The sequence below is a fragment of the Hesperophylax consimilis genome, chromosome 3, assembly GCF_061612785.1.
Source record: "Hesperophylax consimilis isolate HC1 chromosome 3, BYU_Hcon_1.0, whole genome shotgun sequence".
In the NCBI taxonomy this organism is placed as follows: domain Eukaryota; kingdom Metazoa; phylum Arthropoda; class Insecta; order Trichoptera; family Limnephilidae; genus Hesperophylax; species Hesperophylax consimilis.
Genome location: NC_142838.1, coordinates 15706389 through 15734292, shown reverse-complemented (window position 1 = coordinate 15734292; position 27904 = coordinate 15706389). Strand labels below are relative to the sequence as shown.

At 33.9% G+C, this 27904-nt stretch overlaps 1 protein-coding gene across 5 annotated transcripts in view; it reads left to right on the top strand.

The window, feature by feature from the left end:
• The window catches only part of LOC149425017 (neuronal acetylcholine receptor subunit alpha-7-like), a 402913-nt gene that overhangs the window by 350157 nt on the left and 24852 nt on the right, over window positions 1-27904 (top strand). For all 5 annotated transcript variants that reach the window (XM_089648468.1, XM_089648467.1, XM_089648485.1 and 2 more), the window contains one exon: window positions 15613-15845. In XM_089648468.1, the coding sequence (XP_089504594.1) occupies window positions 15613-15845 (233 nt within the window). The remainder of the gene's footprint in view (window positions 1-15612; window positions 15846-27904) is intronic.

Genomic DNA, 27904 nt, shown 5'->3' with positions numbered 1-27904 from the left:
ATTCAGGTACTTAAAGATTACTTACAAAGGGGCTATTATAAAAAAGTTTGTGAATTGTTGTTATTGTTTACGTGTAATTTGGTTTACATATTATGTTTGTGATAGTGGGACGCCCAATACTTGCTATCCATTTCTTTATTTCATGTTTGAATTTGGTCATTGACTCTGTTCGTCTAATAGTGGCTGGTAGTATATTGTATAGTTTGCAAGCTATGTATTTGAAATGTCTTTGCCCAAAGGTGGTTTTAGCAAAATGAGTTTGGAGAAGTTCTTTGTTTTTGACTCGAGTATTGTGTATCGTTTGAGTTGGTTTGTATAGTGTTTTGCTGTTCTGGTGTAAATTAATCAAGATAGATCTTGCAAAGAGCTGTTTTATGTCCATAACGTTGATAGTTGAAGATAGTATCAGTGCTGGTAGAAAGAAGAAGTTTGAGAATTATTTTTATGATTAATTTTTGTGCTTTAATATTGGAGTCGAGGGCACTAGAAGAAGTATTACCCCAAGCTAAAATTCCGTATTCTATGTGTGATTGGCATAGTAAGAAATACACTGATTTTAAAAGTTTGGGGTTAAGGAAATTACGTGTTTGTTTGAAAAAGTAAATAGATTTACGAATTTTGTTTGTAATGTTATAAATATGTGGTTTCCAGTTTAGGTGTGTGTCAAAGGTAAGTAAGTCCTTTTATTATCATTATACAAAGGTTAGTCCTAGATTACCCATGCACCGAAAATCAAAATTAGTACGAAAAACCCATGGTTTAATACTATACTAGTCCTCATCACTGTGCAAGCATTATGTTCCATTTTTTATAATGGCAGAAGCGAGAATTCAAAATGGAGTTTAAAAAATATAATGTCGTACATCTTAAATAACACTTTCTCCATAGACGTCGTATTAATGCTATGTGCCTGCGAATGTTCAATGAATTCCAAATTCAATTGCATGACGTAAAAAGTTATCTAGGAAGAGGTGTTCTATCCCTGCTAGGTCTGTATATATATAATTTGCTTGTATACATTGTAGAGGTACACATTTATAGATCTGAAGTGGAGAGAAAATCGTCATGGATTTCCCCATCCGTAAATTGCTACTATTAATCTCGCACTCCAGTGGTACACATTCCATTTTTCTAGGAAATGATATAAAGAATTCCATTGTGCGAACAGACTGAATGGTTTCTTAATACAGAACAATATTTCATCTTCTCTGAAGAGTGTTCTATATTTCATTTAATTTCTTGTTTCTGGGTTAGGCCGAATCCAGGAGTTTGCATCCAAATACCAGATAATAATTCGCATCGCATTGCAGAGAATCCCGAGGTTTCGGAAGCTATTTGTCGATCTCCTAAATAGGGTTATTCATGAATCGTTGACGATTCCAACAGATGCGGGCTTCACAAATTTTGCTCGAACAATCCTCCGCTTTATGAGCCGGAATGGCTCAGTTGAAGGATGATAACTGACAGGGAACATTCTTCATATCTTATGTTAGATGGTCACTATTCCAGGGATAAATGAGATCGCACTCATAATATTATTTCTCTTAGTTTATCTCGCATTGTTATGGGAGTGTTCAAATTCCACGATTGACGTCAGAATATTTAATTTTCTTCAAACTGTTGCCATTTAGATATATGGAATATAGATAGGTACAGAATATTGAGAAAATATATTAATATTATAACAACAATAAAACTGATTTGATCCGATGCCCCTAGAAGTACTCTTCTACTCGTGATCATCTGAAAACAGTTTCAACTTTCATATTTTTAAAAACATCTACTTGAATTTCACTGTTGTTTTCGGCAATTAATGAATGCAAATCTTGAGAAGCGGAAATTTACCCCATTTCCGACATCCAAACGAGCTGAAATTTGGCAGATAGACTCGTTGTTGGTGTCAATACATTACATCAACTTTTGGTGGCAATCACCTACACACACGCGGACACTTTTCTCCGAAATCATTCTTCTCATAATCAAAATTCTCGAAAAGACATTATAGCAGTTAATATACTAAATAAATGTCTGTCCTGCCCCGATTGGCATTTGGCAAGGTTGTTTAGAGTTGTTGACTCTAGTTCTTGCGTAAGAAGGTACGATCCTCAGTCAAACCAAGTTTTGAAAGACATGTTAAAAAACTATGTCATATGTATAACATACAGCATAGTAAGAACACTTTGTTTATTACCGGTTGATTTTTTATTCGTGGTTGAATTAAATTAATTTATTATTATTGTACGAATTGAGTTCATATAATATTTGGATGGCTATTTTATTAATCGATCGTTCGTATAAATTTGTTTATAAGACAAAGAGTGTTTTTTGAAAGCCAGAAAAACCGATCGATATAATATCTTGGTTGATTATCAGTTGTTTTACCAGTGCAGTAATTATTGGAAACTGGAAAAGAAAATATGATTTGTAGATGGAATTTAAAATGAAAAGATAACATCCACTATATTATTTCCAAACTGGTTTTAGAGAAAATGAAACTTAGCGCATTCATCCGAAAATTACTTTCACACGAAAGCTTGTTCGCTACTGAAAGTTTCATATTACCAAGTTGAACGAGAAAGTTTAGAAAGAACGCAACTAAAAATACACAAAAACCAAAAGAGGTGTTGGCAAGGTATCATATGGCAAAACTTGCATACCCTTTACCGATCCACCATTACTAAACCTAGACAAACATTAATCATTAACTTGATTTCATTTTGACTAAAATTTAGAAACAGAGACACGTACTTTCTTGAATGTTCACTGGAAAGAAGATATCCTGATTACTATTATAATTTTTGTTTTATTATTATAAACAGGAACCATACTGGTGCCGATTTACTTTTTGATAATTGGAAACAAGAACCAGAAAAAAATATTGATATATCTTTGTTGATTATCAGTTACAACAGTGCACCTATGTTGAATGTTTATAAATAATAATTTATAGATAGAATCAAAAAGGAAAAGATCACGTCCACCATAGAATAAATAAAATTAGAAAATCAATTTGTATATACTAACGATTATCAAATTTCTTATCAGCGAAAATCTATACTCGCATATTGTATATATTACGCATCAGTTGGGGAGCATGAATTTTCAAAACTGGCCCAATCTCTTTAGAAATTGACCAAAAACTTACAAAAAAAATTATTCTAAATAGACTACCCAAGCGAATTCGAAGAATTCAGTATTCCTACATTAAAGACGGGTTGTTTCACAGACTATGAACAATTTTTCAAATTTAAATGTTATTTTTAAGTTCTGTGAAGGTTCTACTCAAGTTATTCTATTATTTCAGAACAACTGACCAGTAATGATATAATGACAGAACTTGAATAGAACCTTCACAGAACTTGATAACCAACTTCGAAATTCCAATTCCCACCCTTCTTAAGACAGTCAAAATTAAAGTTTTCAAATTATATTTTTAAAATAATGACAAACTTACCCAAGTTCCATAAACCTGACAATATAAAAAAAAATATCCTACTATCACCGCAGTAAGCGGTAAAATTGCTTTTATAATGAAGGAGGACTTAACCAAGCGAGGAATTGAACTCACGACATCTGGGTGGGATTCAGACGCTATGCCAACTCATCCATTGACTGGTCAAAACACCGGTGGAATTGACCCGCTCCCTTTGATACCTGTTACTTATTTCTTTGACAGTAGAAATTAGAATCAGTGCATAATTTAAAGTGTTTGCTAAAGAAAAACCACTTCACATGCGTTAAACATTGTTTTTGTTACACATTGCATAAAGACTGTAAACGTTTGGATTCGAGTTGGTACTAATAAAAATATCTTTAACTCCGTTTTATAAATTTGGCAACAATTTTTTCGCATCTAGCAATGACATTATGACATTCTTTAAGCCTGGAAGCCGTGGTTGACAGCTGTTTTAATGTATTCTTCAAAAATCTTCGTAAATCGCGTTTTGTTCATAAAATCGCCAATTTGCTATTATATTTGTGTAATTCAACATATTTACAACTTATTTGTGTTATTTTTCGTTTCGCTTTGCATTTGTAAAATCTACTTTCATATTATGTCATAAAGTTAGGTTTGTAAAGACCGTTAGTATTATTTCCTGTGTATGTTGACTATCAAGGCAATTGAAGGGGGTGCGGAAAAACAAGAATTTGACGTGTATTTGCTCATCATTCAGTATTCGAAACCAGCTATAGCGTGGCAGAGGATCACGGGCGGGTGTGGGGAAGCTTGCGTTACGTAGGCAGTTAGCAGTAGTCAATAGTCAGTGCCGGATTAACCATAAGGAAGAGTAGGAAATTGCCTACGGGCCTGCTCTTTCCACAAAGACTGATTATTATTTTATGGACTTACGTTACGTAGACATTACGTTACACAAAATGAGAATAATTAGATTCGATAATGACGGGATAGTACAAACACAGGATAAACGCGATAAAAAATATGACAAAAGCATTATTAATACAATAAAGATGTTTTTAAATATATACACACATGCCAACTCACTACACTCAGTGTACCTCAGCAATCCCCAAACTACACCCCGCGGGAAATTTTAAGTTGGTAATAATAAATTCAACATACTTTGGGGGATATTTGCTGATCCCTTCCCAAAATACACGACGTTATAGAGCCATTTGCCTTTATTTTTACAAAAGGTACATTTTTTGATAAGCTTAACTTTGGAAGATTCAGTTTTTTTATAAATGGAAGCAAAAATATTCCACTTCATTAAATCAGGTTAATATTGGAATTGCTAACAATAATAAAAGCACAGAACTTTTAATTCAGATTTGGGTGAGTTAAATTTTTTTAACGATAGTGGAGGTGATGAGGTGATTTCGGCTGCCTAGGGGGAATCACAGAACTTAATATAAACCACCTCAATCTAGGCCAGGACTATGGAACAAGTTGGCCTGCTATTTGTATAAGATCATTCTATATCCACTCGAGTAATGGGTATTCGGTTTTCGATTTGGCCAATCAATTTAATGGTGGTCGGTCGGTGTCTGAGTTGACATCGCGTTTGGGTTCATCCAGGGGTAGTGTGTTCAATTCCTCGGCTAGTTAGTCCTTTATCACAATACAAGCAACATTTTCTGCTTACTGTGGTGGTAGTAGGAGACTCATAGATTGTCAGGTTAATTGTAAACCGGGAATGTTTGTCTTTTTTTAAAGAAAAAAATACAAACTACCGAAACGAATAATAATAATATGTTATTCCGTATTTTTTGGTTCTATGTATATAAATTTGTCACATTATGGTAAGCGATCGCTCCAACTTGCCATGGTATGCAAGGATATAATAACTATAATTGTAGATAGATATAACAGATTAACTTGATGCAGTGTCCTGACAAAGGTTGAGGTAGGTTTGGCTTATTCCGGTCCTGACAGTGTGCAGTGGGTTTAGGCAGCAAGCTGACATTAGTGTATAAGCCGCCCTAGCTTTGGGCGGCTGACGGCCAATCAGCGAGCGTAAACACTGAATATTGGTTCTGCGATGGGCGAGTGATTGGCGGCATCATTAAAATTAGATTTCGCTGTAAACAAAACCCCTCGTGGCTTAAAAAATACCGATACGAAGAAAATTCCCGTTTCATACGCTTCCGTCAATATTTGCTATTTATTGATGGGCTGATGAATTACGTAAAGTGATGCATCACACACAGTCAAAAAAACAGTTTTGGAAAAAAAAGCAACCAAAGTTTCGAAGCTTTGGGGCCGGTCGTTCAAAGAACATGAACAATTCTTTAAAGATAATATTCGAGTCCTATTTATGTTCTGTTATTCCATTGCGGGCCAGTTGTTTCACTTTCGAAGTTAATATACAAGTTCTGTGAAATAACTGGCCCATAATAGAATAATAACAGAACTTGACCCGGCTCAACGCGAATTCCAAAAACCTCATATTTAATTTTTTCCTGTTTTTGCTCACTATTTATTTACTAACGCCCTAATGGGCTTTTACAAAAATAGGTAACAAGTAATACAGTTGTGTTAGGTACATAGTTTACAATAAATAATGATTTATGATTATTTTAAGGTAAATTAAAATTTGTAGTGTGGATTACGGAAAGCAAAATAGGTATTAAGAAACATAGAAATATAAAAATAAAAGTGTATTCACTACGGAATCGTGAATTCATACATCTCAGTAAAGCGATTAAAAAGATTTCGTTTTATAACTAATACGGAATCTTAAACATGTCTACAATATTCCCAAGTTTATTGCCGAAATAATGTAGTCTATTTATAGGTGTATGAGCTTCATAGTTGGTTTTAAAATTGTCACAGAAAAATGTTGCACTTTGCCTCGTATTTCTGGTCGGTACGTAAAATTTTATTTTGTCGAAAATTTCAGGGTTGTCAATGCAATTATTAATAATTTTATTTTACAGTACATAATTTGTGAGACTATGACATTCCTAATTATTGAGGAATATTGTGAGGCTGAAGGTTGTGGAATGAAAGGTTAGGAAGAACCTTGATTTTAAGATCTGATTACCAAACACGGCTAATACCTACCATTTCAAGCAACGTTTCAATTTTGTATGGAAGTCTTTCACCGGGGCGATTCTGAGAGTATATTTCAGCCTGGAACCAGTCGCAAATATACTAGGTATGTATTATTGTATGTGAATTAATTATGAAACAACAATTTTTTTTTTAATTGCTTGCACACGCCTGGATTTGAACCCCTGACCTCTGGAGTCGTATTAGAAAGCCTTACCCCTCGGCAACTGAATAATACGTAGACTTTTAGTAGACTAGCGCCATGCACTGTTAAACTCAGGACTGGTCCTGAATCAATCAATAAATGCGATCTACATCTGTAAAAAACAAGAAATTTCGTTGTAGGAGACCTCTCTATAAATATATGTACGTTATGGATTTATCGCTTAATTACAGTAAAAATTAAAATTTGAAAATGACATGTAAGTTTAAATCAAGTCCGTTTGCTAGATTTCATCGAACCGGAACAGACACAGAACCGAAATTGTAAAAATTGTAAAAAGTATTTGATGATAATGCCACAGTAAAACTGCATTATTTACAAAAATTAGTTTTACAAGAGATTTCATTACGTTTTCTTCGACATGTCATCACTGGTCACTCAGCCGAGTAAGTGCAAACCTACTGTATGTTTTAAGTTGAAAAAAACATCAAAAATGTCATCGGACACCAAAATTTTTTACTTCAAATAATGTCAGAAATCACTGGTAAAAGTAATTCAAGTACGTCCCTTAACATACAATGTATGTATACAATTTATATTTTAGTTTAATTATTATGTTTGTACGGCGGTAAAGAGTCAGTCTATTAATACTAGTTAATTCCTTCTGTAGTCTCAGAGACGATAATGTGACAACAAAACGCGAATATATAAATAAACATTGAAGGGTTTTCCTAAAGTGTGCACGAAAAATCCCGTTGAAGTGCATCCCGACATTCTCTATTGTGGTGAGTTATAGAATCAGCACAAATTACTTCATACAAAAATCTTATTTTGTCACCTTTAAATAGATTTTTCAAACCAGTATTCAAATTAGTATGTGATAGAAATGATATTGAGAACCGAAAAGTTGCGTTATGTTGAAATTCCAAGCAAAACCGTGTAAATATTTTTCATATTTTTTGCGATTTCAATTATTAGACTGTTTTTTATTAATTATTTCAAAGCAAAATTATTATCTTATTCCTTATTGCCAAATAAATATACTAATTATTCATACCGCAAGCCTAACGTATTCAACAATCGATCGAGATCCGCTATGTTGCAGAAGATTTACATAATTCACTATTAATGAATATTCTCTCATGAAACTGTGATCCCGAGGAATCATGTTTTGCACCCAAACCCGACCCAAAACATGTAAATTACTTCGCCAAACTGACTTATAATACCCAATGAATGAATTGTTTTTTGTCTATAGACAAAAACATTCCAGTAAATTGGCAGAATATATTTTCCGAAGGGCCCACAAGAATTAGAGCAAGTGAATTCTAATATTAATTGACCATAAATTTAACCTGTCTTTTCAGATATAGATTTTCATTTATGTCACAGGTTTATTCATTTCGTTTTGAGGTAAAGTAAACTTCAGCATTTGGGTTAGACTTGTTTAAGGATAGTTAAAATATGTAGTGACTTTTCACCTCCTGGTTTCATAAACGTTTAAAGTGAGATTTGTGCAAACCTAATTTAACCTAACAGGTACTAACCCCGATGTACCAACCCTATTATGATGGGTCTTGGAGAGGAAGAACGAATAAAATGGAATTAAGATCCCTGAGGCGTTTGATCGACAACTAAGCTCCAGAATACCCAATTTCTACCGATTTATTACAAGTTTATCGTGAAATTTTTAAGTTTTTAAGTTCCATAAAAAAGTTATTTTTAAAGATAATATCTACAAATTTGCTAAGCCGAATTAATTATATGAAATTTGCTCGATAGAAAAAAATTGCAAAGTAAGCTCCGAAAATTATCAAAAACGCATTTTGTTCTGTTATTCAATATGTTATAGGCATGAAAAAATTCTTAAGTGGGGTAATATAAGCGTAATAAACTAGGTTCACAACGATTCTCTCAAATTGCTGGGTGATTGTGCAAAAAACTGGAAATCTGATGTAAATGTAAAATTGCACCATGCACCAATATAATATTAATATTTTTAAAAGCTTTCTTTCATGTAAATACCTGGTTTAGTGTCTATGTTTCCACACCATTCAAAATAAATTTTCACAATAACAAACATGATTTTTCACTTTAGAATTAATAATAAAAGTCCATTGCAATTATTTTTCTTGTTGAGGTATCATAATGCAATTCAATTACATGGAAAGTAAATATAAGGTTGTGTGGTACAAACGAGGACTTTAATATGCATGTCACACATAGAGAGTACCTACCAACTTTAAACTGCTTAGGAATTTGGTTTAAGTGTTTAATTTACATGCACGGTAATTAATCTCGTGGCTCAAAGTAATTACGTCCGAAAGGTATTATTCATTCGAACACATTTTCCGTCTGAGCTAAAAGCTTTTTTATGTGCGTTTTTTGTTTTGCACACTTTTTTAAAGCACACCCTTTTCAAACGTGCAAACGTGCATACTACCTTGTTATTGGCTGTGTGTTCACTTGTTAGGGGAGGCACCGACAAGTTTAGATTTTTAAACAATACTTTATCTTTTCTCTAAAAGACAATGACCCGATAAATCTTTCATCTAAGCGTGTTTTATTATTATCTATTGGTCTCGCGGGTTTTTGTATGCTTATGACGTATGTTTGATGCTTCTATCACACGTTTTAGGGCCTTTTTGTTGTCAGGTAATAGTCTTATTTGAACTTTATGAGAATGTTCAATCTGTAAACATCACCCTGTAATGATCTGCCCTTTCTACTTCAAACTTTTCCTTCTCTTCTTTCTACGATACATTTTCCTTAAGTCCCGTAGGTAACTTTTCCATAAGGCTTTGGTTATATATATATATATCCGGGGTAGGAAGGTCCTCCCTGCCGTCTTTTCTTTATTACACACCCCTTCAAGTGTGTACATCCTAGTTTGTCTACGTGACGTACGACCTTGAACGTACTCATTTCACGTGACGGTTCAGTATAAAAAGGCTTCACCGAACGTTGTGTTGGGTTTTTGTTTCTCGGTTTAGAAACCTAGTTATTTATGTTTTGTGTGGTATCCCTTGGTTCTTTTGAGATAGAGTGAGTTGAATCCATTACCGCTGTTTTTCAAAACCATTTCATAAACCTTATCTTCTAAGTCGCCTGCTCACCCCCCCCTAGCTACTCGATTCTACCTATCGTAGGGTAATGTGAATATAATAAAGTGTTAGATTTTATATATGTGATATACATACGATAAATTTATGGTGTTAGTTGTCGGCGCCATCCATGTATATATTTTGGGAGGGGAAGGAGAGGAAAGGAAATGAATTTTTTTCAAGTTAAGATTGGCTCCTCCGCTTACCAAACAAAACTGATGGATGATAATTTGAGCAAGGCGATCGATATCTGCGTGTCTGGATATCACAACCGGCCGGGTCTCCCCTTGTTCCAAATCGGCAACCTTCACGCCAGAATAAAGAAAACCAGGTCTCTTCACCAATTTCAGAATTGCCCCAATCTCAAACACCTCCAGGATAAACTACTTTACTGAGTGTAGAAGGGGAAAACCATAACATCCCTTTATCACGAATCTAGTCGCGAAAATGTGACACGCAAGGTCCTAAGTTACGTGCCACCTCCAGAAAACGTTGTAACTCCCACGCCGTCGGGGATTTACATCCCTTTCTAGGTCAATACACATATAACACACGACGATCTTGTCGACATTCTGCCTGCTTATTAACGATAGGTTGTGTGCCTACCCATTCAGCCAATTATCATGTGAGATATATGTAAGGTCTACTCGATATGCCAAATTTGGGATGAGGACTGTCTGTATTTTAATATTTGGTTCCAGTATTTATTTTATGAGGTTACTAGCATCCTCGTGTATTAGGTATGGGTAACTTCTACTGAATACCTATCCTCTCAGGTAAGGTATAAACGGATAATTGGTTTGATTTTTTGCATTTAATTTAAAGAGGCCGCCTACCTCTCGAAAGATACCTGTTGAGAAAAGTTGTTCGGTTGGTAGTTTTATTTCGGAGATTGCCATCTCCCTCTTTCGACTTTAGATTTGTTTTTGTGCATCCCAATTCGTAACTTAGAAAGTCAAATAATAGATGAAAAGTATTAAATTAGAAAGTCAAATAACAGAAGAAAAGTTTTCATTTTGTTCCGTCTGGTCGCATCCGATCGCTTTCAATTTGGGACGGCATACGCTAGCAAAACTTCCCCTTTGACTGACTGTACTCCGCGCCTCTCGGCCTATATATGAAAAGGTCGTTGACTCGTCTCTCGCTCACAGCTGATTGACAATGCGTCTAGCGTATCCCTTTCTATGGGAAGATTATTTGGGTTGCAGGCGTTGCAAACTCGATTCCTGTACCTCGGTCGTATCCTATTATTAAAAGGGTCCTCTGAAATTTAATAAATAATATAAAAAACTCACCCTGTTAGTCACCTCCAAATCCTCGTGTGAAACTTACCTGGTTACACTATATAGCTAAATCACTTTAATTTTCGACCTCCTCCCTACGCTTATAAAAGGGTAATTAAATATTCCTGTAAATAAAATTGTACCTCCCTAATCTGTTAGGATTCGAACCCACAGTTAATAATCTATTTGATTCTCTGGTTTTCGGTCTCCGTGGATAGAATGCCATCTCGCCAAATCAATAACTTAGCCCGATTAAACACTTCCTGCCTTTAAGTACATTCACTCTATTTTAAAACGCAATCAATGTTTTTATTATTTTCATGTTTTTAAGACAAGCAATCTAGTTCGAACTGTATACGAAATCACGTTTAAATCAACACAACTTTATAACACAATCGCGATTGCACAACACCTGGCGCCCCTGAGGTGGGTTTTTACAAAACGGCGCTCTACAAATTATCCAATTATTATTATTGTCATTATTATTAATTGTTTTCCCACTGAGTCGAATCACTTTCACTTCACACAAACACCGGATCAATAATCTTTCACTTTAATTCAATATTCCGCAATATTCTCTAATACCATTTGAATTCAATAATTAACTGCAATTTCAAACAACACTTCTGATTTGTATCCCTTTCTCGGGGCTGTCAATCCACCCAAGTTCAAACCTCGACTGTCCTCCGGTCTCTCCTTTCCCGTGGGAATCTGTTTACTCAAGGCCTGTCTGTCAATAAATCTTCCGTCGTTGTTTAAACAAAAAATTTTTTAGAGCACGTTATTTTATTATTTATCGTTTATTTTTGTGGATGTCCAAAACATCACAGCCTCCCTTTAGTTCTAAGCCCAACGGGTAATCTCGCTTCCTCGTGTTAGTCGATGGGATTAGAAATAACTATAGGTAATTTACGTTTCTCGAATACCTCTGTATTTATTTTTTATTTTTATTTTAAATTTTATTTTAATTCTTCCAAAATGTTGAGCGCCCCTGTTCTTCGTTTCTAACCTAGCATCTGTTTATTTTTTTGGTTCCCGTGATTATCGGCTTGTTCTACTGGTGAGTTTTTTTCCGCCCTCAGCTTTTTCAAGTGTTTTGTGTCTCTATGGGTAGAAATTCAATATGTCATGTCACACTTGTTTATTTTTAAACTCTGAGTTATTTGTTTAAACAGTGTTGTTTCACCTCAATACGTTATTTGTATTATGTTCGAGTGTTATTTATTTTCATGTTGATTTGTTTTTATTTTGTGTCAGTGCCGGATTAACCATAAGGAAGAGTAGGAAATTGCCTACGGGCCTGCTCTTTCCACAAAGACTGATTATTATTTTATGGACTTACGTTACGTAGACATTACGTTACACAAAATGAGAATAATTAGATTCGATAATGACGGGATAGTACAAACACAGGATAAACGCGATAAAAAATATGACAAAAGCATTATTAATACAATAAAGATGTTTTTAAATATATACACACATGCCAACTCACTACACTCAGTGTACCTCAGCAATCCCCAAACTACACCCCGCGGGAAATTTTAAGTTGGTAATAATAAATTCAACATACTTTGGGGGATATTTGCTGATCCCTTCCCAAAATACACGACGTTATAGAGCCATTTGCCTTTATTTTTACAAAAGGTACATTTTTTGATAAGCTTAACTTTGGAAGATTCAGTTTTTTTATAAATGGAAGCAAAAATATTCCACTTCATTAAATCAGGTTAATATTGGAATTGCTAACAATAATAAAAGCACAGAACTTTTAATTCAGATTTGGGTGAGTTAAATTTTTTTAACGATAGTGGAGGTGATGAGGTGATTTCGGCTGCCTAGGGGGAATCACAGAACTTAATATAAACCACCTCAATCTAGGCCAGGACTATGGAACAAGTTGGCCTGCTATTTGTATAAGATCATTCTATATCCACTCGAGTAATGGGTATTCGGTTTTCGATTTGGCCAATCAATTTAATGGTGGTCGGTCGGTGTCTGAGTTGACATCGCGTTTGGGTTCATCCAGGGGTAGTGTGTTCAATTCCTCGGCTAGTTAGTCCTTTATCACAATACAAGCAACATTTTCTGCTTACTGTGGTGGTAGTAGGAGACTCATAGATTGTCAGGTTAATTGTAAACCGGGAATGTTTGTCTTTTTTTAAAGAAAAAAATACAAACTACCGAAACGAATAATAATAATATGTTATTCCGTATTTTTTGGTTCTATGTATATAAATTTGTCACATTATGGTAAGCGATCGCTCCAACTTGCCATGGTATGCAAGGATATAATAACTATAATTGTAGATAGATATAACAGATTAACTTGATGCAGTGTCCTGACAAAGGTTGAGGTAGGTTTGGCTTATTCCGGTCCTGACAGTGTGCAGTGGGTTTAGGCAGCAAGCTGACATTAGTGTATAAGCCGCCCTAGCTTTGGGCGGCTGACGGCCAATCAGCGAGCGTAAACACTGAATATTGGTTCTGCGATGGGCGAGTGATTGGCGGCATCATTAAAATTAGATTTCGCTGTAAACAAAACCCCTCGTGGCTTAAAAAATACCGATACGAAGAAAATTCCCGTTTCATACGCTTCCGTCAATATTTGCTATTTATTGATGGGCTGATGAATTACGTAAAGTGATGCATCACACACAGTCAAAAAAACAGTTTTGGAAAAAAAAGCAACCAAAGTTTCGAAGCTTTGGGGCCGGTCGTTCAAAGAACATGAACAATTCTTTAAAGATAATATTCGAGTCCTATTTATGTTCTGTTATTCCATTGCGGGCCAGTTGTTTCACTTTCGAAGTTAATATACAAGTTCTGTGAAATAACTGGCCCATAATAGAATAATAACAGAACTTGACCCGGCTCAACGCGAATTCCAAAAACCTCATATTTAATTTTTTCCTGTTTTTGCTCACTATTTATTTACTAACGCCCTAATGGGCTTTTACAAAAATAGGTAACAAGTAATACAGTTGTGTTAGGTACATAGTTTACAATAAATAATGATTTATGATTATTTTAAGGTAAATTAAAATTTGTAGTGTGGATTACGGAAAGCAAAATAGGTATTAAGAAACATAGAAATATAAAAATAAAAGTGTATTCACTACGGAATCGTGAATTCATACATCTCAGTAAAGCGATTAAAAAGATTTCGTTTTATAACTAATACGGAATCTTAAACATGTCTACAATATTCCCAAGTTTATTGCCGAAATAATGTAGTCTATTTATAGGTGTATGAGCTTCATAGTTGGTTTTAAAATTGTCACAGAAAAATGTTGCACTTTGCCTCGTATTTCTGGTCGGTACGTAAAATTTTATTTTGTCGAAAATTTCAGGGTTGTCAATGCAATTATTAATAATTTTATTTTACAGTACATAATTTGTGAGACTATGACATTCCTAATTATTGAGGAATATTGTGAGGCTGAAGGTTGTGGAATGAAAGGTTAGGAAGAACCTTGATTTTAAGATCTGATTACCAAACACGGCTAATACCTACCATTTCAAGCAACGTTTCAATTTTGTATGGAAGTCTTTCACCGGGGCGATTCTGAGAGTATATTTCAGCCATACTCAGATGTCCAAAACATCACAACCCGCAATAACACATGGGGCATCCCTAACATGGCGGTTGAAATAACATTAAAAATGAATCCATGTAAATTTTGTTCGAAAAAATAAAATACAAAAAAACTGTAATCATTTATACGCAGCCACTCATTTAAAAAATATTATTCTTCTGATGCTCCTTTGTTTCGAACATTAACGTACAGTGAATGGACAAAGGAAGGATTGTTGAGAGATTTTATATTGAGGAAGCGAAAGGCGAAATAAATAAACAGCGTGATCAAGAAAACAAGTACCTACTCAAGTCTTGTCATGTCAAAATTTGGTGTAACAGACGAGAATGGATAAGTCGGTGTCTGAAAGTGAATTAAGTAAAGAGTTCCGTTTTTTGAGGTTTTTGCACTAAGCAGCATTTGATCTGATCTTTCTTATTTTATATATTAAGATTTTGGACAGCCTTGCAGTTTTCATTATCAGTTCATATCTGCCAGCAACAATGCATTATACCTGAAAAGTCAAACAACATAACTTTTGATAACATAACAGTCTTAAATCGTCCCATAAAATAGTATTTTGCTATACAGACGGACCCAGCAAAAGTATTTTAAGTATCCCACGCGGGAAGTCACGATACTGTCAAACAAAGTCACATATAATCCTGACACTCCGTTCTTTCGTTTTGTATATCTAATCCAAAGAAACATATTTCCATTGGCCGTGAATATCTTAAAACGTTTCTCTAAAAGCATGAATTATATATCGATTCCCTAGAGATCTCTTTAGATTAGATCAGAGTTATATCTATGGGTTGCGTGGCATTGCTTTTAAACTCTCTGATTGTCAATTAGTCGACTAATGAAATATTTCAGTTCATGCCTAAAGTTTAAGTATGAATTCAACATTTGGGATCAGGCACTATGAAATTGTAATTGATTAAAATGAGTTTTCATTCCTCATTTCCAGATAAAATCAGTGTTTCTGCAGTGGCTCCCCTGGATGCTGGGCATGTCCCGGCCGGGGAAGAAGATCACCAGGAAGACGATCATGATGAGCAACAGGATGAAGGAACTGGAGTTAAAAGAGAGGTCCTCCAAGTCCTTGCTGGCCAACGTGCTGGACATAGATGATGACTTCAGGCACGGTGGCGCGGGGGGTGGACCCAATAGCGCGGCTTCCACGGGGAACCTGGGACCAGGGTAAGCCTTTTTATGATAAACCTGCATAATTAGTGTAGAATATATTCTGCTGTCAGAGAGTCTTATTAATAAAATTATTATTATTTTTTTTTTTATTATTTATTGAGTTAGTTTATACATTTGAATATAAACTAATATAAACAAGATAATATTTCATTTTGTAATTTTACATATTTTTACAATAAATATAACATTTCTTTTTAAATACATTCATTCTTCCTTCATTCTTCAGACTTTCAGGCATTTCATCATACATTTTTAGTCCTTTGTACATTAGGCAGTTCTGTGATTTTGTTTTTTTCATATGTGGCAATCTAATCCTATTTACATTTCTGGTTTCGTAATTATGAACATCTCTATTAAAAACAATTTCATCCTTAAAATATTTGGGCATTTGGTTGTTCATGATTTTATGTACAAAAATTAACACATTAAATAATAGTCTCTTTTTTATAGAAATCCAATTTAGCTGTTCTCTCATTTGATCTATGCTTTCGTATTTTCCCTTTCCTAGTATACATCTCATAGCTCTATTCTGTATAACATCTAGCTTGTTCAAGTTTCCTTCATTGGCCAAATACAACATAGTAGAGCAATAATCTAAATGTGGAGCAACTATAGTTTTATAAATCAGCTCTGTAGTATTACCATTTAGTTCATTTCTTAATCTTCTAAGAAAATTGACTTTTTCTCAATTAAAATTGAGATACTTTCTTTAGCACATATTCAAAATTTGCTGCAAAGTTAGTTTTGAATCTAGTATCACCACACCCAGGTACCTAATTTCATTTACTTTTTCAATTTTTTCGCCATTAATTGTCAATTTTAACTCTGTGTTATGCGTTTTGTTGCCTATTTCCATATATTTTGTTTTGTTGACATTCAGTTTTATTTTTTTTTAATTTCAGCCATTTCGCTATATTTTGTAGCTCTTCATTTAATTTATTGATTGCATCTATGTACTCTTCACATGAAATATAGATTAATGTATCGTCTGCAAATAATCTAATTTTGCAATGTTTTATGGTTTTAATTATATCATAATGTAAATAATGAATAGAATTGGACCTAATACCGACCCTTGTGGAGCACCAAGGTTGTTTTCTATCGATTCTGAGCTTTCCACTTTTGTTACCTGTTTTCTTTCATGGAGATATTCTTTGAAAAGATTTAGAGCTACTTCAGAAAGACCTATATCTTCTAATTTTTCCAAAAGTTTTTTCCTTTCTATCGTTTCAAATGCTCTTTTAAAATCTAAGAATGTTGCAATGGTGATTTTTTTTTATTATCTGTATCTTTCTTCCATGTATTAATCACAATGTTTATTGCAGCTTCACAAGAGTTATTATTACGGAATCCTGATTGTTCGTCACATAATATATGATGTTTTTCCAAATACTCAACGAGTTGTTTCTTTATTACAATTTCTAGTACCTGTTCGTATTTTGGTAACATATTTATAGGTCTAAATTCTTCACATTTTCTGGTATTAACAACTTTCGGAATCGGGATCACAATAGATGTTTTCCATGTGTTTGGAAATTTTCCACTTCTTAACGATTCATTTATTATGTTCAGTAGATGAGGTCCTATCACTGGCATTGCATCCCTTAAAACTGTAAAACTTATTCCATCTGGACGCTCTTTTGATTTGGTGCTGCTTAGAATCTGTAAAAGATATGTTTCATCAATCTCTTTAAACACAAGTTTTTCTCGGTTTAGGGGAACATTTCTCACGCGGTTGTCTTCCTTCAGTATTGGTATACTCTGATGTAATTCCGTTATGCTGTTTACAAAATATTTGTTGAAGCAGTTCTGTATGCTACCCTGTATCTGATGTGGAAATTCAATGTCATGTTTCATCCCTTTATCTTCAGTTTGCATTAATCCTTTTATGGTTTTCCACATTTTTTTAGTGTCTCCTTTTTCACAAATAATTTTATTTTTGAAGTAATCGTTCTTACAAACTTTCAGTTGTTTTGAGTATTTATTTCTTGCATTTTTGAATGCTTTCCAGTCTTGTGAGTTTCTTGAGATTTTTGCAATTTTGTACAGTCTATCTCTTTCATATTGTATTGATTGTAGTTCTATGTTATACCATTTATTTGTTCCTCTTATTTTAGTAGTTTGGATTGGTATTAACTGGTCGATTACTTCTTGAAGGTTATTTATTAATGATTTAGCCTTTTCATTAAATTACATTTGATGAAGTTCATTCATATCACCCAGAAGTTCAATTAACCTTTCACTGTTATATTTTTTATAATTTCTGTATTTTATTACTTTGCTGGTTTTCGTATTAGTTCTTTTTGTGTTATCTGTAATGTGGATAAGGTTATGGTCGGTTATTTTTGGCTCATCTAGAACTTTTACATTCAAATCTAATCTGTTGGATATGACAAGGTCAATTAACGTCCTGGATTTATCCGTTATTCGTGTCTCACTTTTAACAAGTTGTTTCATTCCCGATGCTTGGATAATTTTTTTAAGTCTTTTAGTATATGTATTATTCAAATTTTTGAAATTTATATTAAAGTCACCAGTTAGGATATTATCTTCTTCCTCTTCTAGGTTTTGGGTGCACCAGTTTTCTATAAATGATAAAAAGTCTTTTGTACTTGCATTTGGAGAATGGTAAATTACTCCGTCTACTCCTTTCTTATATCCAGAAGTTATCCTGATCGCTAGTATCCAGCAATTCTTTTCGTATTTTGTGTTAGAAATAACTTCAAATATTATGTCTTTTTTGATAATGATTATTGCTCCACCTGTGTGTCTACTGTAGGAATCACAGCGTATTGTTGAATATCCTTGAAAAGTAACTTCGCTGTCTTCAATATCGCATGTTATGTGAGTCTCGCTTAACATTACAAATGCAGGATCATTTCGTTCAATCAGTATCTGGATTTCTTCATTATTCGCTATCAGACTCAGAATATTTAAATAAATGATTCCTTGCAGTTGGTTGCTTTTTATAAAAAAATTACCTTTTTCTTCTCCAATTCCAATTTCCTTTTTTATACTGGACATTCGAAGCTCCACGCTGGATGATTTGAGTCTAGGTTTATCTTCAACTTCTTTTTAGTATTAATACAATTATTACACTTTTCTGTTCCTCTAATAGCCTTGCATTCTTCACTTTTATGACCACCTGTACATTTAGGGCATACAAAGGAGTCTTTTTTACATTCGCTCCCTTTATGGTTGAACCCGTAGCATTTATAGCAGCGCTTAATGTCAAATGCATCAAATACTCTGACCCTTTCCCATCCAATATTTATTTTTTGCATTTGCAACATTATTCCATGTGTTTGTGTATCTACTTCCAAATATATTATATATTCTTCTCCTGTTTTTAATTTTTTGTTTTTTATTACAGTTACTTCCATTTTTTGTGGTTCTTCTGGAAACTCTTCTGAATTTTTATGTTCTGAACGATTTCTTTTTCATCCATTTTATGTGTTACTCCAACGACTTTTATTGATGGGAATCTTTTATCCGGGATCTTCGTTGTATATTTTTCACAGAACTTTATTTTTATGTCTTCCTGTAGTTTTTCAATATGCTGACTATTTCTACATGTAACAATTATTTTACCATCCTTTGCATTTTTTATTCCCATCACTCCTGTTTCAATTGGATCAATTTGTTTTTTAATATCCTCTTCGGTTTTCTCCGTGGTCTGCTCTTCTTTCGGAGTGATAATAATTTTTTTCCCCAAATTTTGGTATTGCTTATTGTTACCCGTATTTTCCTAAAAAATTATGCAGTTGATTAAATTAATAAAATCAACGAATTCTTAAATGGCCCATATATATATATATATTATTTCAAACACAAATATATAAAAGTAGCAGTTAAAAACCCACCCCGCGGGTTTTTCGCTGCTAGGCTCTGCGGGCGGCACTTGGTTGGGCTTCGCCCAGCTTAAGTGATACTAGCAACAGTTACATTTAATAGTTAGATATTAGGTCATTCACAGAGAGAGAGTGAGTATATATTGTAAATAGATTATTACAATATAGCGCCCCTGAGGTGATATCTCACAAAAGCGGCGCTATAAAAATTGTCCGATAAATAAATAAATATAATGATAACAATTTATTGCGTAAATATTTATTGTAATAAAACGGAAATAGATAAAATAATGTAATCTTATTAAACTTTATTTACTTAATTCACTACATGTTTCATGAACGAAGTTCACCTCATCGGAAGTAAGTATACTCCAAAGTCAAAAATTAAATATAGATTACAATTGGAAAGAAAAGTGGAAGGAGGGAGAGGGGTTAGAGTGGGCGGGGTTTATCAGAATTAGGAATTGCAATATCGTTAGACGGGAAATACCAGTTGAGTGAGAAAATATTTAAAAGAGAGTTTATTAAAAAAAATCTTGTTAATTATGTCTGCTTTAATATTAACATGTTTTCTAATTTCTAAAAATATAAATTATTTATTTGCGATGCTTTATATCCTGTGTGAAGTATTTTAAGAGCTGAAAAAATAAATAGCATATAACCATAAAACAATATATTTATAAAACAAATAGCATTTTATAACGGTTATTCTAATAAATTGATAGTTAAAATACTAAATAAAAAAATCAAATATGATCTCTTCAAATTGTATATTTACCCTATTTCTAAAGATAGAAATAAATAATGGCGTAGAATTCTATTTGTGGATAACGATACTTCCAAAATTATAAATAAAAAAATTCCGGGTACTATTCAACCGGAGTTTTACACTAATATCAAAATGAAGAAATATATTCTTAATAATAAAGATAGCGATAATCAAACAAAAAAAATCGTTTTCAAACTCAATTGGGATGGTTGTAATTTCTTTTACAAAGGTAGAACCAATAAAAACTTTGAAGTCAGAACTAAAGAAAATCTCAGAGCTCTAAATGGAAATAGTGAATCTGAGTTTGATCATCTTTTGAATAATGATCACACTTTTGACAAAAATTCAGGTCTTAAAATACTTCACACAGGATATAAAGCATCGCAAATAAATAATTTAGAAATTTTAGAAATAAGAAAACATGTCAATATAAAATCAGATATATAAGCAAAAAAATTATAAACCCTCTTTTAAATATTTTCGCACTCAACTGGTCTTTCCCGACTAACGATATTGTAATTCCTAATTCTTATAAACTCCGAGCACTCTTACCCCTCCCCCCTCCTTCCTCTTCTTCTTTCCAATTGTAATCTATATTTAATTTTTGACTTCAATGTATACTTACTCCTGATTAGGTGAATTTCGTTCATGAAACATGTAGATGTTGTATGTAATTAAGTGATGTAAACAAAGTTATTTATGTTTTAATAAAATAAATAATGCCATCACAAAGTGATAAGCTTCCAAAAAAAATCTTCTTACTAAACGATTGTCAAGTAATTTTACGTAATTATGCGTATTGTTAGCTGCATATTTAAAAATTCGCGCCAGTCATTTTGTTCGTTCTTATACCGCCAGAGAGGCAGAGCTATTCGGGATTTACCCGAAACATACGATTTGAATTCGACCAATCTGAGGGCCTAGATCGTCCAGACGCTAGCGTAATAATACAGATAGTTCGCGCCTATACTAGATATTTGCAATAATTTTTTTTATTTATTTTGAGTATTTTGGCTTCAAATCCGCAATTTTTTAATATTAAAACCCAGTTAATCCATATTTTTATGACTTAAGAATATGGCTGTCGGATCAAAAAGTATGTGTACAAAAAGACTTTTTTTTATACTACATGAACTATTTATATTTTTATTGAGTTTTGGTTTCGGGTTTCCAAAGCTAATAATACTTTGGACAGACTATTATTGACATATTTTATGATGTCATATTAATGCCACAAGAATACATCAAAACACATTTTTTTAAGAAAGGAATTCAAAAACTGTTCCTAAAATTTAATAAAAGTCTCCGAATGAAACGAAAAATATATTTGACGAAGTGTGAATCGCATCCAGCATCTAAATATTCCCAGGCTACCTTGGAATAAGAAGTACCCAGGCAGGTACTATGTAGAATTATTGCGCTGAAAAACTTTTCCTATTTAAACAAAGAGTTTGGAGCGTACTCTCTACCTAGATATAAAACTTTGTTCCCGGTAACATTCAAAACCAATATTTTTCATAGCTCGTCTTCTGGGCCAATATAAAACTCTTTATAAGTACCTATATTATTTTCTTGTTAAAAGTTTGCCCACGTACAAATATACACAAAATACTCTGAAGAAAGAAAAACATTTCTGAGAATGAAAATAATATTATATAAGTAGGGAAAACGAGAACAAAAGGTTTTCAGGTATTTTCAGATTGCCAAGCGATTCATTATTACAAAGAATTATAATGATGTCGTATCAAACAAAACAAAATTTAAATGTTAAAATAAATCAAATAATAAAAATAACAATGAGATTTGTTGAGTTGAACTCACATTAAACAATTGTTACATTACAAAACGATACTTCCTCTGTTACTTCTCTCAGAGCGGCCAAAGCTTGGGAATTAGGACACCCAATGCTCCATGTACTATGTACATCGCACTTACGCTATCTGATACTTATGAACTCGGCAACTTACCTGCGACTCTTTCGGTTTAGTGGCTAGCATTATCGAGCAAGGGACTCTAAACAAATGGAATGTGGTTCTTGCCATGTCTGGATTTTGTGTATTAGTAACTCACTACAATAAGAATATGGTAGTTGGAGACAAATTTAACATTGCAGGTTACCCACCACTTTCCCATGGTGTTTTAAGGAAACATATGGTATCCTCCTTCACCATACACGTCAGGACTCTTTTTTTATTTATAAAGAAAGCTACTTTTTGTAAAAATGAGTCTAGGCCCCCACTATCCAGGTATACAGTGTTAGTATGCAGTATGCGAGTGCGTACATGTTGTTAGTTATATAATTGCTCCGCCAATTGGTGTTGATGGAAAAAAAAAATACTAAGATAATGAAAACAAGGTTACAAGAATTTATTTTTTATTATTTACTAACCAATAAATTAACATACATTTTTTTTTGGTATAATCCACCTCAAATAATTTTTTTTTTAAATTTTTATTCCATATCTCGGAGAGGGTGGTGCAATCCCACGAGCTCCATATTATACATAGAATATATATAAAGTAAATATAAAAAAATATTGTAAGATAATACATACACATTTAACGAAAACAATATAAATATTTTAAAATATATATATATATATATATATTTTTTTTCTCTATGACATCAGGATTTGGCTCCATCGCTTGTAAATAGGTCCCTGCCAGAAGTGCAGTGCTGCCATCACAAGACCGTTTTCGCTCGCGGCTAGTCGTGTTCGAAAGCTGGTGATCCGTTTTTTCATTAGTGCTCGGAATCCGGGAGCACGCCCTTCTACAAAAATCTCAGTGGCACTGCAGCACCAGGACAGCCCAAAAAGTATTCGGTAGGAATTGTTGTACTGTACTTCCATTCTTTTTAGAGATGCTTTGTTGAAGTTGGTCCACAGCTCCGAGGTATATAGGCTCGTGCAGTATGTGTTAAAAAGTTGCCTTTTTGCTTTTGGGCCACACTTGTTAAATCGTCGAGAAACCATATTTGCTCTGATGCACTGTGCATCTTCTCTGTCGCTCAATATCCATATCATCATTGAGCTCCGCTGTTACGATGTGTCCTAAGTATTTGACCTCCGGTTTTTCAGTTATTTTTGTGCCGTTTAGGCTGACGGGTAGTACTTTTGTAGGGTCTGCGCCCGTTTTAAATACTAGTAATACAGATTTAGTTGGGTTGTAGACCATGTTATGTTCAGCGGCATATTCTTTGCATATCTTTAATAGCTTTCTCAATGCTTTAATGCTTGGAGACAAAATAACCATGTCATCTGCGTACGCAATGTTATTTACGCAAATGTTTCCCAGGTAACAACCTACATTCGCCGAGGTGAGTTTATTGCTTAAATCATTCATATAGACGTTAAATAGAATTGATGATAAGCTTCCCCCTTGTCTGACGCCGCATTTCGTATTCACTGGTACTGACATTTTATTTTTCCAGATAACTTGGTTCTCTTGTTGATGATGCCAGATCGCCAGAATGTTAATTATTGAACTGGGTACATTCCTTTCTTTTAGTTTTTTCCAAAGCAGTGCATGAGATACTCGGTCGAAAGCTTTACTTAGGTCTAGAAAGCAAGCATACACTGTTGTTTTTCTTGCCTTATAATATTCGATACTTTGTTTCAAACTGAATATTGCCATATTTGTTGACAATTTAGGTTTAAAACCAAATTGGTTGTCGGACGTAAATAGTTTTGCTTCTATGTAAGTTTTTAAAACCCTTTCAAATATTCTGGATATTATTGTGGCTAGAGATATCGGCCTATAGTTGGAAGCACTGGATATGTCTTCTTGTCTGGATTTAACTAACGGTACTATAATTGTACGTGAGAAGTTTCTTGGCATATGCATATGTTGAAGTATCTGAATAGCGTTGCTAGAAGCGTGTATATTTTTTCACCTGCATTTCTAACATGTTCAATGCTCAGGCTATCATAACCGGGCGATTTTCCAGCTTTCATTCGTCTTACAGCTGTTTTGAACATATCTTTCGTAACGATTATGTTTTCGTCCTCATCTTCGCATGGTTTTTCTAAGATGGTGGATTCGTTTCTTTCCGATATTTTAGAAAAGTTGGTTATGAAAATATTAGCAATCTTTTCTGCGTCCGATTCTCCTTCAATATGAGTGGATATCTGTGCTTTAGCTTTTAAAACGTTGCCTGTTTTTTGCCAAAATTCTTTAAAGTCTTTGTTCTCAATTGCACCTGATATTTTGTCCATTTTTATTTGTTCCGCTGTTTTTTGACATTTTCTTAATTCATATTTAAAATTTCTTCTCAGTATTTTTCTATTTTCTGCCAAGGGACCCGACCGGGGTTTTCCATTTTCAATCCATTTCATAAGTGCATTTCGTGATGCTTCATAATGAATCAATACATTGTCGTTCCATCCAGGAATATGTTTGGATGTGGTTCTATTATGTTTGCGCCCACTTTCAAAGACGTTTTTAGCGGCAGTACTTAGTGACTCTACAATCCTCCCATATAGTTCGTCTATGGCATCTTTATGAAACTTATTTTTGCATCCTGACTTTTTACAGAGTTCGACCCCGCTGCTGCATTTAATTCGGTTTGTTAAAAATGATGCAGTTGCAGAATAGGACATGATCTGCGAAGTATTATGTGCTCTCCATTTTACTAGATCTAAAGCCATCGGGGAAATTTCCTCCGTTGCGGTTATACCTGTTGTTTCTAAACAAATCGACATGGGCCGGTGATCTGTCCAGTCAACATCGTACTTTACCGAAATATTTGTTGTCATCTTTTGAATTGTGGCCGTCCCTATACAGTGATCTGACCAGCTTGTTGTGTTATGTGCATCACTAACATATGTGTAAGAATTTTCAGGCATTTTTTCAATATCGATGCAGTGATATTTGTTTTCTTTGCAGAATGATAATAAATCTTTCCCAAATAATGTTCTTGGATCGGCATTAAAATCACCCATAATAAGGCAGTTCGTATATTGTTTATCCTCAATAAGTGAATGCAGGTTTGCCAAGCATCTTAAAAATTCGGGTATGTTATCATTGCAGAATGTTGGCATGTAAACTGTGAGAATGCACAGAATAATGCAAATAAAAATAAATTAATGAGAACAAAAGAGAAAAATTTAGGCGTGGAGTGTGCTATAATGTATGGTATTGTAGATGTTATCTGTCCGCAATATACAATGCCTTTGTTGACTATCCATGTGTGGATTTTGTGTCTTATATTTACACTTGTTGCCAGGTCTTTAATATCTTTTTCCATTAAATTGAATATTTTTGGGGCCAGATTATGAAAATGTCTTTGTCCATAGGTGGTATTTATCTTCGGGGTCATGTGTTGATATCTGTTTCTTATTTCGTAATTGTGTTGTATAGTATGATGATTAAGTTTGTCTTTTTGGTAATATAGAGTTATAATTTTTATGTATAGTTGCTGTATGTTTAGTACGGTGAAGTCCTTAAATAACTGTATTGTCGAGAATCTGTTAGGTTTTTTTGTGATAACTTTAATTAAGGCTTTTCGCGCTTTGACAAGAGGGTCCATATTAGTTTTAGCAGCACCACCCCAACCAATCGTACCGTGAGTGATAATTGATTGGGCTAGTGCGTAATATATTGTTTTGGGAGTCTTCTTTTGCATTATGTTTCGTATGTTCTTAAAGAAATATATCAGTTTTCTAACTTTACCCGCTGTTTTATTTATTTGTTTTGCCCATCTAAAATAGTTGTCAATGTAAATGCCTGAGTATTTAATTACCTGAGTTCGTGTTAATGGGTTGCATAGGCAGTTGTTTTTAGATGTGCAGTCATGAATGATTAAGTTTTTATTGAGTCTTGGTTGTCGTCTGGGATCTATGCTAAATGTCATGTACTTTGTTTTATCTATATTTAGTGTCAGCAGATTATTGTCTAATCAATATTTTTATTTTTTTATTTCTTCATTTGCATTTTTATATACACTTGTCCAAGAATCCGAAATAAAAACAAGAACAGTGTCATCAGCAAAGCAAATAACATCTCCACTTATGTCAAGCTGACATAAGGAATTAATATATAGTAAGAACAGGATGGGTCCTAATGTACTTCCTTGGGGAACTCCGTAAGTTATGTATCTATTTGGGTTTGTTATACTGTCTACTTTTACTGAGTGGCTGCGGTCAGTTATATATAATGATTTGAACCAGATATAAGCTGAATTTTTAATACCTATGTTTTCCAGTTTTTTAAGGAGGATTTTGTGGGACACTGTATCAAAAACTTTGCTCAGATCCAGAAATACCGCAATGCAACTTTTTTTTGGTCAACATTTTTAGAATGGTCTTGGTTACTTTTAATATTGCATCTTGTGTTCCCATATTCTTTCGAAAACCATACTGGTTTTCTGATAAGATTTTGTGTTTGTCTAAGTAGTTTACAAATTGGATTTTTACTAGATTCTCGAGTACTTTAGTGAGCACATTTAAAAGAGAGATAGGCCTGTAGTTTGTGGGATTATTTTTGTCTCCAGATTTATAAATAGGCACTATGTTTGCACTTTTAAAATGGCTGGAGAATATACCGCTAGTAATACTGAGATTACAGATGTATGTGAACGGAAGAGCAATTTGATATTTTATTTCTTTTATAAGTTTGGTGTCAAGTTTGTCGAGTCCAGTCGCACAATCGTTTCTCAGTTTGTTCATGTGATGTATTATGTCTTTGGTTTGGAAAGTTTTAATTCTAAATGTATTGATATCTTGGGCATTCGTGATGTATTTGTCAGCAAGTGTATGTCCATCAGTGTTATTTAATGTGTTAGCAATATCAGTCTGGTCATTTATTATATCATTAACTTCTATTTGTTTGATTTGTTCTGCTGGTTTCCTATTTATGTTATTAATTTCCTTTACTGCGTTCCATAATACCTTCGGGTCTTCTTTGTTTTCTTCAATTTTTTGTCTATAATATTCTTTTTTAGTTCGTTTTACTATCGATCGGCAGATATTCCTATATTTTTTTAGTTATTTTGGAGCCTTATGTTATTTGGCGAGTTTGATGCCTGTTTATGTAGCTTATCGCGCTTATGTAAACATTTCACCAGGTTGTCGTTGATCCACGGTTTAATTTTTTTTATTTTTCTGAACTAGCGTTCGGAAGGTTGTGTATTATTGTTGTGAATTATAAAAGAAATATAAAGATGCGATTGTGACTTGACCAAAGTAGGTAATTTGTGGTCTTGCCGAGATTAAGCGGAGCGATCGGAGCAGCGAGACTCAGCGTCCGCGCCCCTTAGCCAGCTTTTCGACAGGCTCGCGAAAAATGTATTGAGATTGAGGAGGAAAGAACCCTAAAGCCATCCAAATAAAAGTGAGCATGGGATCACCAGAGGTAGGGCGGAAGGGCTATGGTCCCCTACAGTCGATTCTCAGGTCCACTCTTAGCGACGGAACGGGGTGGAGCGCAGGGGG